General features: G+C 30.9%; 1 protein-coding gene across 1 annotated transcript; it reads left to right on the top strand.

The window, feature by feature from the left end:
• The first annotated feature begins 8,634 nt into the window (after positions 1 to 8,634).
• On the top strand, positions 8,635 to 14,202 carry LOC139482123 (toll-like receptor 4). Its single transcript, XM_071265804.1, has 2 exons — positions 8,635 to 8,730; positions 10,630 to 14,202. The coding sequence occupies exons 1-2, from the start codon at positions 8,727 to 8,729 to the stop codon at positions 13,206 to 13,208; spliced, it is 2,583 nt and encodes an 860-aa protein (XP_071121905.1). The 5' UTR covers positions 8,635 to 8,726; the 3' UTR covers positions 13,209 to 14,202.
• Positions 14,203 to 15,223: the final 1,021 nt, after the last annotated feature.

The following is a 15,223-nucleotide window of genomic DNA, read 5'->3' as shown; positions in this document are numbered from 1 at the left end:
TAGATACTTTAGATATTATGGTGACCGATACGATGTGTCTGTGTCTGTACTAAACACCAACATGTTTTACGTGATAGTTTATGTTCGAGAATCGAAGTTGGTCGTGCATTTGCAAAGTATCTGATATATCTTTTAATGGTAAGCACCATTAAAAGATATATCAGAGAAACCGGGTTATAAAATACATAAGGCATGAATGAGGAAAACCTAGCTAGACGTTCGTGCATGTTGTGATTAAGATTTACATTCTTTTGATATTATAAAAACATGTGTAAAAATCCATTGATGTGCAAACAATTGATTACGAAATGACTTTACACTTCGTCCTTGAACAGGTAATATATATTAGATTTAAATATCGATTTAACGCATGACTTAAAACCGTTTTACAACTGACCCAAGGTTAAGGATTTAACAGATATTATTGTATCTCTTGTCATAAAATATGTTTTTTTCCTGTAATTATAGAAGAAAAATAGTTACAATGCAAAATGGATAACTTGTAATTGAATATGAACGACGTCTTTATCCCGAATGTAAAATAACAAATGAATAAGGCAGTTTACAACGAATCTAATCAATAGTAATAACAGGTGAGATATACACATTCATGCTTAAATGTGTAACACGGACCTGTATTCAATATATAGGTTTGATTTTCAATGATCCAAATCATACAGATATATTTTTTCTTTTTAATCTCAAAACTCTGTTTAGGCTATTTTTGCTGATTGAGATTGCATGATTATTAATAACAGATTTCTAATGTTAGGTAAAATGGGGTTATTTTTACAGTTAGGGGTTTTTTGCTTGTGAGAGAGCTGTCTACTTATTCTATTATCATCTTTTGTGGATAGTTGTCTCATTGGCAATCATACCACATCTTCTTTTTTATATTTTCTGCAGGGTTTGTTACTCGTGCTGTGTGGATTCAGTAGAATGTGTCCCCGTGCCTGTAGTGTATGCCCTTATATTTTTACAGTTAGGGGTTTTTGGTTGTGAGAGAGCTGTCTACTTATTCTATTATCATCTTTTGTGGATAGTTGTCTCATTGGCAATCATACAACATCTTCTTTTTTATATTATTATGGAAACAGGATATCTGAGAAACCAACAACAAATTGTGACTACAAACACGTTTTAAAACATAATTGTGATTGATTAAAAAGTAAACAAAAACAAAGGAAATGGACTTAAAACCCTGCAAATGATTGAAAAGTATTAACAAAAATTCAGATTGTCAACTTGAAGGTAAATTCAAAATAGGAGAAGTCTACAAAATCTAACAAATTCGACGCTCCACTATATTAATGAACGAAAAACAATCGTCTTTTCACTTTTACAAGGTTTTGAATGTTTTTTTTTTTTTTTTAAAATTGTGGGTTGAACCTGGGTGGAAAACTAAATGAACACGGTTTAAAATTTAAAAATTAATCCCCCTCCCCATAGAAAAAGGAAAAAATAAAAACAACACGACTTAAACACAAATTATATCTAGAATACGGACTTTATTATTGTTTTGTCACATGCAGATATTTCAGTTAAATTCAACAATGCATTCACATTATGAAATGAATAGTAATTCAACTAACCGCATCCTTTCATGAAAATAATCTACACTGATGAATTGTTTTAAGATTATCTAAATTTAAATTTGCACTGATGATTGGCAATATGAGAACAATTGAAAAAAAAACAAGGAACGCAGGTTAAATCATCTTTACATCACTGACTGGCTTTTAAAAATTAACAAAATCAATACCATAAGGTACATTTTAAAAGGTTCCGTCATGATAAATGAGAAATAATTAATTACAAGTAAACCAACGGCTTTGCTGTAAATTCTAAAACAATCAATAGAAAACGTATGTATCAGACAACAACCATATCCAATTACAGGCTCTTGACTTTGGACACGCATTTAAAGAATGACTTGTTAAACCAATGAAACATAGAACTGTTTATGTTAACATGTTAACGTTCCTTAGTTCAATAATAAAAAGGCATTCAATAAAATTTCTATTATAAAGAGCGCCGAAACTTAAAATTTATACACGACAAACGATTTTCTTACGGATTTTATGTCATTTTATACAGATCATGTGTAAATGACTGATCATGTTTCCTTTTATATTTCTTTAGAAGAAAATGCAAATGTTACGCCGCCACATATTTATCTTTAAACTGACTATAAACATAATAAATTAAAGGAACGTTCTATCCTGTATTCATGCTATTTGAGATAAGGAAGTTAATGACGGGTTTTATCGATATTATATAAGTTTGGCCGTATGACCAGTTAATAAAGATTCTATACATTTATATATGGGATTTTAGAACATTGAACACGAACCATTACACAATTATGGAAAAAAAAATGTTGTATCCCTAAATCAAATTTAAATTAATTTATTGTAAGAAAAATAGTATTTAATCGAAAGAGTGTAATATACTTATAAGATATTAGAGCGTTTGATAGTTGTGTGTGATACTTGGCTGTTAAAATGATACTTTGAAAGGAAATTCTGCAAAGCTGATCTTTTTTCAAAGTTCGAATATTCCAAAATAACACTTACAATATATTTAGTTTTTTGTCAATTCAAGCGAATAAAAATCAAACAACATGATCTATGAAAAAAATGAGGAAAATCATATTCGACAAACGGAAATTAACGACAAACGAAAACCAACGACAAATGGAAACCAACGACAAATGGAAACCAACGACAAACGGAAATTAACGAAAAACGGAAATCAACGACAAACAACGAATAACATACTCTGGCTTATCTACGATGAGTTTATTTAGGACATATAGTTATAAAATGAGTAAACAAATAAGGAACTGTCAGGCGCAATAAGGCTAACCTTGCATCTTTTTACAATTCATAATCATGTAAAAAAATTCCAAACAACAAAAGTAATATGTGATAAAAATGGCCTGTGAAGCAGACTTGGGGTAATTGTAATTGTAATCGTTAATCAGCTGTAATTGGTTACAATTTTTCAAGTAATCAGTGTAATCATTAATCAGCATGTCTACTTCAGTAAAAAATAAACTGTTACAGTATTGAAAAGTCATCCTTAGCCTAAGCAGAGACATATAATACAATTATATACCTATTATCTTGATAAAAGATATTGTACATACATGTATATTCATTGTTTTATAATGATCTTCATATTACTATTTGATAATAACTGTTATATATTCAAGTAATACTTTTCTTTAACCCTGAATTATAATCTTTTGTTAATTTTTGTAATTTTTGTCAACTTTGAATTGACAGGAAGGAGACTAATTAAGGTTTGTTTTTATTTCAATTACCAATTGAGTATAGCAGTAGAGTAATATATATGATAAAAGATAAATCAAACATGAAAATTTATCTAATTAGCACAAACTAAATTTAAAGGTGGACAAATATGTTGTTTAGAATTTTAAAAAATTGGACTGGACATGTAAAATGCAATGATTTTTTGTACTTGCATATTGTTTACAATTTGGTTAAACATTTCTATTAAAACATAGTTTTAACCAGTAACTTTATTTCATCCATATTTAAACTTCCATAACCTGCAACTTGGAATACATATAAATTATGAAAGAGGTCAGAAGACAAACAAAAAACTCTTATGATATATCTTTATTAAATTTAATTCAAAATAATTCAGAGATCATTGGTGATAAAGTGTAATGTATATATATGAAGTTAAATTTGGTGTTTATTTAAATAGATGAAGTTTAATTTGAAGTTATCATTTTATAATTGAACCATATAAAATACTTTCTCAAAATTCTATAGTTATATTGAACGTTTATCATTCACATCATTCAAAATGTTTTGTTTTTTAAATTCATTGTAATCAGATGTAATCATGATTACTTTGACAATGTAATTATTAATTTAATCAGATACTTTCAGAAATGATGTAATCATTAATTTAATTTAATCGTACAAATGACAAAGTAATTGTAATTTAATCGTACAAATGACAAATTGAAAGTAATTGTAATTTAATCAATTACATTGAAAGTAATCGGACCCATCTCTGCTGTGAAGGTTGAATATTTTTTCCCCTTTATATAAACCATACGTCGTGAAAGTATAACACAATATAACATATAACAGTTCTGCTAACTAAAGCTATTCTATTTGATACTTTCTTATTTCCTATATTTTGAAACAGAAAATACAGTATTGCCAGGGTGAGAAATTTTCTGTTGAATCATTTTTTATTGTCATTTGTAAAATTTGTTTACAAGTATTTAAACCTGAGCCATTTAATCTCTCTAACTGCGATTTGAGCAGGTACAGTGATTTCTGTCTATATGACTTAAAGGATACACATTATTGGTCTAATTGAAAAGATATCCTAACGATCAAATATATATAGAGGTCAACAAACTATTAACTAGTCATTATATAATTCAAGTGTACATTTCGTCCTTTTTTAATCATTAACAACTTGTTCACGTTGTTGGTTCATCATTTTGTGTATATTCGGAACTATCCTCCTATTATGTGATTATTAATAGATTTGGTGTCTAAATCCATATTCTCACCCGGGTTTAAACATTTTACACAATGATAAACTTTGTATCGTGTGTTGGTCTTTATTTCTGTTATATGTAGCCTGTTTAACCTTACTTCTCTTATTTACACCTTCTTTGTATGCAACATTTTAACTCCTACGATTTGGGTTTTTGGGGTAATTGACGTCTTATATCAATATCTTCTTCCGGGTGTAGTCTCATTACAATTTCTAAAGAATTGTGTGCTACATTTTTTTTTCATGTTATAAATTGTCATACTCCATTTGGAAACACGCACTTTGTGTATTCGATATTCTAACACTTACAATGTTGGAATTTTTAAACAGTTTATCTTTATATGATTGTACTTCCGAGTGCAGTTGTTTTATTCTTTCCAAAGAATCTTGTGTTGAATTTTATTTCTTGTTGGTATCTTTGGCAAACCTGACAATGTGTAAGTACAATATATGCTATCTGATTAAAAAACCCTCGTATTATGGTGGTAGACAACGCTACAGGGAGATAACTCTGTAAAAAATCAAATGAACGTTTATATCACATTCTATTTCAACTGAAAGATTCATTCATAACTCTCTTTATAGCGTCTGTTGACCATTTTTGATTAATAGTGGTGTTCTTTGCAGTTAACACAAAATGCTTCGTCAAATTTTAAACACCAAACCACTGCTGACTATCTAATTCTCCACAGATGTGACATTTCTGAAATTTAAAACTTCAGTGTCATGTAGGTATATTATATAGATTGGTACCAAAAAAGGTCTCATATAAAAAATAATTGTTGACAAATGTATTATAGTCGACTGGTACGTTCCAAACTGATACACAAATATCGACTCCCAAGGGTGACAGATGAATAGAAGTATGGTCACCATTAATCTTCCCCAAAACAGCAGTAAAACCTTCGCCAAAGTGGGGCGTCAGATTGGCCGTGTGGGATGTACAAATGTGCAGCCACTTACTGCCAGAATGAGAACGTTCAATTCGATGCCTTTTGTAAAGAGAGTGCCTCACTGTTTTCACGTTAAGAACCCTTTCAACAACTCTTTGTTGGTCCGTTGTTAACCAGTTGCAAGGCTACATTTCTGTATCTATCCAATATATCCTCATTTCTCATGGCATACTATATTTCTCCGACCTTTATCCTGGACGCCTCTATAACAGAACCTACTTATCATATTTATTCTCAATTTGTTCTCGTCCTTAATATGGATAAACTTATTGCCACTGGACGTTTAGCAACAAACAGCTAATCAAATATTGGACGAATGTTGGTAGACCGGGTTATTTTGTTATCTTTGTCATACAGTATACCAACGTTTCAATGAAAGTATAAAACCCTTTACCGAAATGTAGCCATAAATGAATGAAATGTTTTTCTTATTTGTCTATTTTTGTTTCGGGAATCTTTTTGTAATAATTATTTATACATCGAATCTAAGCACCTATTTCACAATGTGTAAATTGTTTGCAAATACCCAACTGTGACTTATACCTTAAATTAAACTATACAACTCCGCCCCATTTATGTGTGTTTTTTTTAAAGCAGAAGTATTTATGCATGCTACAAAAGGAGTAATGATTTGATGGATTTGAACTCATTGAGGATAAAGAGTACCGATATAAAACAAAACAAAAAATAATAAAGAAATAAGAAAATAGGTCAATGTGCTAAGAAATAAAAGACGAAGAAAAAACTGGTTTATAAAATACATAAGGCATGAATGAGGAATACCTAGCTAGACGTTCGTCCATGTTCTAATTAAGATTTCTGTTCTTTCGATATCATAAAAACATGTATAAAAATCGGTTGATGTGGAAACAACAATTGATTACAAAACTATTTTACACTTCGTCATTGAACAGGTAATATATATTAGATTTAAATATCGATTTGACGCATGACTTAAAACCGTTTTACAACAGACCCAAGGATGGTAATTTAACAGATATCATTGTATCTTGTGTCATTAAATATGTTTTTTCTTCTGTAATTATAAAAGAAACATAGTTACAATGCAAATGGGTTTAACTTGTAATTGAATATGAACGACGTCTCTATCCCTAATGTAAAATAACAAATGAATTAGGCAGTTTTCCACCAATTTAATCAATAGTAATACCAGGTGAGATATACAAATATATGTCTACATGTGTAACACGGGCCGGAATTAAATATATCGGTTTGATTTTCAATGATTCTTATCAAAAAGAATTTTGTCTTTTTAATCTGCAAAAATCCGTTTAGGCTATTTTTGCTGATTAAGATTGCATGATTATTAATCACAGATCTATAATTTTAGGTAAAAATGGGGTTATTATGGAAACAGGATGACTTTGCTGCAATCTGAGAAAACAACAACAAATTGTGACAACACGCAGGTTTAAAAACATAAATGTGATTGATTATAAAGTTAACAAAATCAAAGGAAAAGGGACTTAAAACCCTGCAAATGATAGAAAAGCATTACAAAAATTCAGATAGTCATGGTAAATTAAAAATAGGAGAAGTCCACAAAATCTAACAAAATCGACGTTGCACTATATTAACGAACGGCACGGATGAAAAACAATCGTCTTTTCACTTTTAACAAGGTGTTGATGTTGTGTTGGAAATAGTGGGTTGAACCTGGATTGAAAACTAAATGAACGCCGTTAAAATTTTATAAATCAATCCCCTTCCCCAGAGAAAAAGAAAAAAAAACAAACAATACGACTTAAACACAAATTATATCTAGAATACAGACTTTATTCGTGGTTAATCACCTGCAGATCTTTCATTTAAATTCAACAATACATTCATATCTTGAAATGTATAGTAATTCAACTAACCGCACCTAATCTACACTGATGTATTGTTTTAAAATTATTTCTGGTTTAATTTTGAATGATGATTGGCAATATCAGAACAATTGAAAAAAAAAAAAAAACAAACAAGGAACGTAGGTAAAATCATCTTTACATCACTGACTGGCCTTTAAAAACTAAAAAAGATCGATACCATACGGTACGCTTTAAAAAGTTCCATCATAATAATTGTGGAAACAATTATAACAAGTAAACCAAAGGCTTTGCTGTTAATTCAAAAACAATAACAACAGAAAACGTATGTATAAGACAACAACCATATCCAATTGCAGGCTCTTGACATTGAAAACACATTTATAGAATGACTTGTTAAACCAATGAAACAAAGACCTGTTGGACTATTTTGTTGTCGAACTAATTGACCCATTCTGTACGCCTTTTCAGCTGTAATCAAAATCAATAAACATAACGATGATTAAGTAAGCAATATATAAAATGAAAGGGTACTGGTAATATTATCTCCTTAAAATTTCATTTCTAATTTGAATTTTTTCTAGTGCATTTATATTTTTCAAACCGTGGGACAGGGGTATTTAAGGGCCGTTTATGGCTCTAGAAAATACAAGTTTTTGAAAAATACTTTGACGATTTAACAAGAAGTTCTCCAAATGGCCAGCCAGATGAGTAACGTTTCAAATTGTTGTATTTCTAAATTTGGTCACGTTCACACGCCCTTTACGTGACAAGACAATGTTTTGTACAAGTTAAACACACAGTAATGTGAATAGTTACAGTCAAGTTTCCAAAAGCTACATTTCTCTCTTTTGATACTTTCTTCCTTCTTATCTTTTGAAAAAGCAGAAGCATTCAGGTTTTGGTAATTTAACCCGAATAAAAAAAGCAACTAGTAATACAGCGATCCATATTGCCATACAAAGCAGTCGAAATGTATCAATTTGCCAACAAAACAGACACTAAGATCCGATCATGATGGTGTTACTGCATCATGAAATTTTAGATAAAGGCACTATTCCTTTTTTTCAATAGCAATTGTTTTGATTAGAATAGAGAAAAGATAATTAATTATTTATCACTTCTATGTAAATCAGATGCAGTCATTTAAAGTCGCCGTAACTAACGACCCGTAATATGAGAAGACTACAACTTATTTTTATTTTTAGATTATAAATAACTTTTATATACGCGTTATTAAACAGTGTCTGTGAACTTTAAACTGAGGAAAATTCATGACCAATCATTTTATATACATATTAAGTTAAATATCTTGTTCCGGGTTCGGTAACTTTATACTAACTATAAAATTGTGCGTCTTTATTTGATTTTTTCTAAGGATGATTAAAAGATGTGTAAGTATATATTTTCTTATTTTCACCAAATCATATCATATGGAGAAAGAATGAATTAATTTTTTACAATCAGATTTTACTTTCATACACTCAGATACAGATGAGTACTTTCATACACTCAGATAGAAGTGAGTACTTTCATACAACTTAGATACATTTGAGTACTTGCATACCCTCAGATAAAGGTAAGTACTTTCATACACTCAGATACAAGTTAGTAATTTCCTACACTCAGATACAGGATAGTATTTCTATACACCAACATACAGTTAAGTACTTTAATACACTCAGATGCAGTTGAATACTTCCATACACTCATCTACAGTTGAATGCTTTCATACATTCAGATACAGGTAAATACTTTTATAAACTCAGATACAAGTGAGTACGTTCATACACCCGGATACAGGTGAGAACATTCATACACTCTGATACAAATGGGCACGTTTATATTTTTCTATTTTAGATAGAGGTATATGGGAAGGGTTGAGATCTCAAAAAAACATGTTTAACGCCGCCACATTTTTGCGCCCTTCCAAAGCTGAAGACTCTGGCCTTTGTTAGTCTTGTATGATTTTTGATTTTTAACTTTACTTTCTTTAATATATTTCGGAGTTTAGTATGTCGGTTTATATCACTGAACTAGTACGTTATTTTCATTTGAGGGAACTGAAGCATGCCTCTGGGTGCGGGATTTTCTAGCTGTATTAAAGGTCCATTGGTGGTCCTCGGCTGATTTCTTTTTTTTTTTGGTTGGGTTGTTGTCTCTTTGATACATTTCCCATTTCCGTTCAAAATGCGTTTAACCCCTCATCAACAATATGCACAAAACAAATGGGTAACACTTATAAAGCTATTTTAATCCGGCATCAATGACAATAACGAAGCTGTAGGTGATCATGGGTCAGCCATTTAACTTGTGGTCTCTGGCTTTAACGAGATTAAAAGCCCATTTAGAACAGATTTTTCTAATCTTTGGCATCTATTTTCTTGGTCGTTTAAGGCACTACTGATTAGATATTTCAGCTCTTCACTTTGTATCCTATTTCATTACAATTGATTCAAGTGCAACTGATGAGTCTTATTCAGACGAAACGCACGTCTCGAGTTACCAATATACCATTTTAATATTACCGACTTTTGGCGCCGGATTCTATAATTTTTCGACAGATTGACTACTCTGTGATAGAACATCTTGATACTCGGTTAATAACGACCGACCAAAAGAGGTAAAATCAAATATATAATCATCGCAGCTTTTGGGGAATGCTTACTGTTTTCCGATGATTCTATCGTGCATATAAAGCATTTCACCCTCAAACTTGTAGCGATTGAATTCTCGAATTTACTTATTTATGTTGCTCTTGCTTGTCCCGCCATAGAAAATGTATCCTGTGGAAAAAATGCAAATTTTCCGAGTCAAAAGTCGGTAAGTTGAAATTGGTCTACATAAGCCTGGTATATATCTATGATGAGGTATTTTTTAAATCATAACTGAAATAAAACACAATTTACAACAAGTTGGGAAATTGTCTCATTACCAAAAAATTCATACCTTACCATATTGGAGCATACACCTCAAACTCATATATTCAACAGTTGTGACCTTTTCTTCTGTAGATTACCATTAAATTTTAACAAAAATGTTATCTTTTTACGATTGAAAAAGGAAACATTCTTCAGTTCACAGAGGTCAACATCATTTCGAACTGTGATTTGCATTATTTTTATGAATAATTTAGTTTATCTTGCTTACTTTTAGGGAATTAGTATTCTTATTTCCCATTCTTAACATGCTTAAGCAATTGCATTTTATTTTTGTTAACAGCGCATCTTTCTTAGTACAATTGTAAGCTTGAAATTGACTGCATATAAACTGCATATTTATTATCTCTGCAGGGAACATCAACCATCCTTACATGTTAGTTACTTCTTTTGTTTTACTAAGTAGTTGCAAATATGCAATCCTCCATGATATTAAAGAATGGAAAGCATGTCAATTTGCCAGTTGCTGTCTATACAAAGACGTTCCTGGTTCACGAAATCTTATAGCAGATTGTTCAGGCAAAGATCTACTTCGTATACCTGTGTTTCCAAGCAATATTCAAGAGTTATCTCTCCGAAATAATAATATCAGTATGATACAAGATGGGATTTTCGTAGGCAACTCTTTAATGACGACTTTGGATTTGTCTTTCAATAAGATTAGTCAAGTACGACAAAACTCGTTCAAAGGACTCTCAAATTTACTCTCTTTAAATCTTAGCAACAATGATTTGAAATTTGAAAACTGGTCGTTTAAATATTCAGCCTTTCATTTCCTGGAGAACTTAAAACACTTGAATTTGAAAAGAAATGTCCGTACATCATTCGTGCCAGATTTGTGGAAACTACGATCACTAGAATCGCTGTCAATAGATTATATTGCAGACAAAATTGCAATTCTCGATGAGAAATTCAGCTATTTTAAAAACCTTAAAAAAATAGATCTATCTGGCTTAACTGGTAATTGCAAGTTGACTATACTAACAGAGAAAACATTCTTGTTCTTGCCTCAAATAACTCATTTGAACTTATCCCAATGCAAAATACAATATCTTTTCAAAGGAACGTTTAAGTTATTGAGAAATATATTGGAAATTGACGTTTCTCTAAACACATGTTTACGATTCGACGCGCTTGAAAATATTACCACCGATTTGCAGCATTCAGCAATTGAAATCTTGAAATTTAACTATATTCATGGTATTTTGGAAAAGACTACAGTCCTGAAAACTTCTCACATATGGAATTTACAGAATACGTCAATTGTTAGACTGGAAGGCGCCGGGAACCGTATCCAGACAATAGAATCCGGAGCAATTAAATATTTACCTGAAACACTCAAAAGTGTAGATATAACGAAAAACGTTTTATCTGCAGGCAAATATTTCCTTGATCTCACAAATATGCCAATTGTATCACTGGCAATGTCTGACAATACTTCTCCTTTTGATATGATCTCATCTTATGTAGAAAAATGTCCGATTAAAGAAGAAAATATTACCATCAATTCTGAAAATAATTGGTTATATAAAGAACGTCCAATTTTGGAACTGTTTAAAAATAGATCTGGTAAGTTTGTTTTTCCAATGCCAAGGAATCTGATAAAGGTTTCGATGAGGTCTAACAACGTAAAACTTGAACTACCAAACTTGAGTTTCACTGAAAATGAAATAGAAAATATAGATTTGAGTGATAATATCTTGCATACATGGACAGGTCCAATAACGAATGTAAAAAAACTAACACATTTGGACCTTTCAGTAAACTTTTGTTCCAATGTTTCAAAGACATTTTTTAGTTCAGATTTCATCAATTTAAGATGTTTACTGCTACAAAACAATCTTCTAGGACTTGTTTTACCAAAGGATGTCAACGGAGAAATATTTCAGTACCTCCATAACGTCCTGTACATAAATCTTTCTAAAAATAAAATAACGAATATACCACATCTGTTATTTCAAAAGCAACACAATTTAGAAAAATTAGACCTCAGTGAAAACATGATTGAGGATATCAACTTTAAACTTTCTCATATGAAAAAACTCACGTCTTTAAATTTACGGAATAATAGAATATCTGCACTGAGTCAATATGCCATGAACGAGTTGGACTCGATTGCCAAAATTAATAAAAATCTTACTATTGACCTTGCTGAAAATAATCTTGTATGTAATTGTGATTCTCAGTCTTTCGTCAAATGGATAATTTACACATCAACCATTATTCATCATCGGGAAGAATACGAATGTAAAACATCACAAAACACCATCAGTCTTCTGCAAAACCCGAGAGAAGTTTTTAAAACAATACAAAAGGAATGTATGTCATATGAAGGTTTAATAATTGGAGTAACGACAGGAATATTGGTATTTATTTTTATTCTTTGTGGTGGTATTGTTTACAGATATAGATGGAAACTACGCTATCTTTACTACATGGTCAAAGTCAAATGGCATGACCCCGAACCTCGTTCAGACGACAAAGATGAACGATTATACATGTATGATGCGTTCGTGTCATATGCAAATGAGGATGACACATTTGTACACCATAAACTTCTCAATAATCTGGAAAAAAATGGTGGAATTCAGTTGTGCTTGCATAGGCGTAATTTCCTACCGGGAAATGACATCGCCACCAATATTACATCCGCAATTCATAACAGCCGGAAAACTATTGTCATAATGTCTGCAAATTATTTAGCTTCTTACTGGTGTATGTTCGAATATAATATGGCTAAAATGGAGAGTATCTATGAACGTAATTGTGAGAACATCCTTTTCCTAGTATTTTACGAGCAAATGTCTGCTTGCGATCTTCCACTTAAAATACTAGAACTGGTTCATTGTCAATCATATATTGAGTATCCAAATGATGAGTACGGCGATGTTGTTTTTTGGGAACAGCTTCAAAAGGCAATCAAATCTTATTAATAGATATATATCCTCTATTTGACGCCACATATCTGTAATTATATGCAAAGACTTCCGGCTTCCATTTGGCTTATTAAGTGTGTTAAATCACATGTTTTGTCTGAACGATATGTAAATAAGATTATAGCTTCTTCTAAAATAGATGAACTATCTTTGCTTCAGCAAATATGTTATACAAATTCCGTTTTCCAGTAAGTAAACCATTTGTGTTACAAATCCACTGTACTAACACAATATATCATGTATATGTATATAAAACGTAATTTACACATTGCTTTTAAGCAATCGCGTAGAGTTGAAAGTTGAATAAGAGAGTAACCAAACTTTGAGTTTTTTCTCCGTCATATATGTTATTTAGATTTGATGAAACATGTATTCACTGGATCAAAATTATGAGGCCGATATTCTGATGAGTCTTTATATCGCAAGAATTACTTGTTAGACAACACATTAGATAAATCGTAATGTAGTAGCAAGATACTCACAGCACAACTCACTAAAGTTTTACAACAAATTAGATTTCTTTAAATATTGTTATATTTATCTTTCTTTTAAACTGTGGATGATGTATATGTTCCAGACCTTATGAGTATTAGGACCGTACGCCTACGGTCTTGACCGTATGCAAACCTTTTATTCAAAATACGCATACGGTCGGACTGTACGCGTACGTCTGCCTAATTCTAAGAAGTTGGCAGTTATAGAACTTTTGACATGCAAAGTGAAAATGTACATTGGAAAAAGAAGAAATTTTATTGCATGCTGCTGCAATACAAGCAAGATTTTATTTTGCTATCAAGAAATGCAAATGCAAAAGAACATGCATGAACAAAACATGTAATTGAAAAAATCTGACTATGGGCGAGAGTGTCAAAATAGGATTCAGATAGACAAGAAAAATATTTAATTTCAATTGATTGATGTCACTTATTCACTTTACTCTTCTAATTGTAATAATATTGATTTGTAAAACTCAATAAAAGATTTTGACAAATGTTTTTATTTTTCAAAATAAACCATATGGTCCAAATACATGTATGTCGTCCGACTTGTACTAGACCGTATGCGTATACTCATGCAGTCCGACCGTACGCGTATGGTCGGACCGTTAGAGTATACGCATACGTTGCGTACGGTCCAAATACTCATATGGTCTGGAACATAAACATACATACTATGCCGATCAGAATATTGACATGCCAGCTATGCATAGAGTGTAATGGAAATTGCAACGCTTTCTAAACGTTTCAAATGCATTATAAAATTTCACTTGTACTTAACTTTCTGTAAATAGTTTATTGACCTATTCAACAGTCTGGAAATTTATTACACATTTATCAACCATAGCATTATGATTAATTGCTATTGAAAGTTCTTAATCTATACATTTCTATGTTTTCAAAGTTCAAAAGACAAGATTTATTTCAATAATGTTTGAAAAGATAAAATATTTTATTTAATGGCTACATGTAAAATTAGTAGGTAATACAAATAAGGTTGAAAATTATTCGATGTTGTGATTTTTAATGATACACTATTATATATCTTGGTAGCTAATTTAAGAAATAAGTGTTATTAGTCAAGCATCACAAGAATACTCCTTTGATCCATTGAAACATGTGAAATTACAAATTAAGTTTCAACTGAGTGTACTACTGACACATTTTAATATTTTAAGCATATTGTGTTCCTTAACTAAATAGTTTTGACTTATACAATCAATTTTGATTTAGATTTTTTTTTATTTCAAATGAGTACATTATAAAGATAAGGAGTAAGTATTTAAGTTAAAACAATTTCAGTTACTCTAGTACTTTATTATGCTTAGAAGAAATGACTTGTTTCCAAAATTCATTGGATTGCAACTTTACTCAAAAGTAAAAAAAAAATGAAACATGAAATGATGCAAATTTTGACTGCTAACAAAACAAATCTTCTTAAAAAAATCCATCTTTTAAACATGTTAAAGAGGAAAGTGGATAAGGGGTTTGTGGGTTGTTGATTTTTAACAGCAC

The sequence above is a fragment of the Mytilus edulis genome, chromosome 7 (genome assembly GCF_963676685.1).
Source record: "Mytilus edulis chromosome 7, xbMytEdul2.2, whole genome shotgun sequence".
In the NCBI taxonomy this organism is placed as follows: domain Eukaryota; kingdom Metazoa; phylum Mollusca; class Bivalvia; order Mytilida; family Mytilidae; genus Mytilus; species Mytilus edulis.
This window is presented reverse-complemented; position numbering and strand designations above follow the sequence as displayed.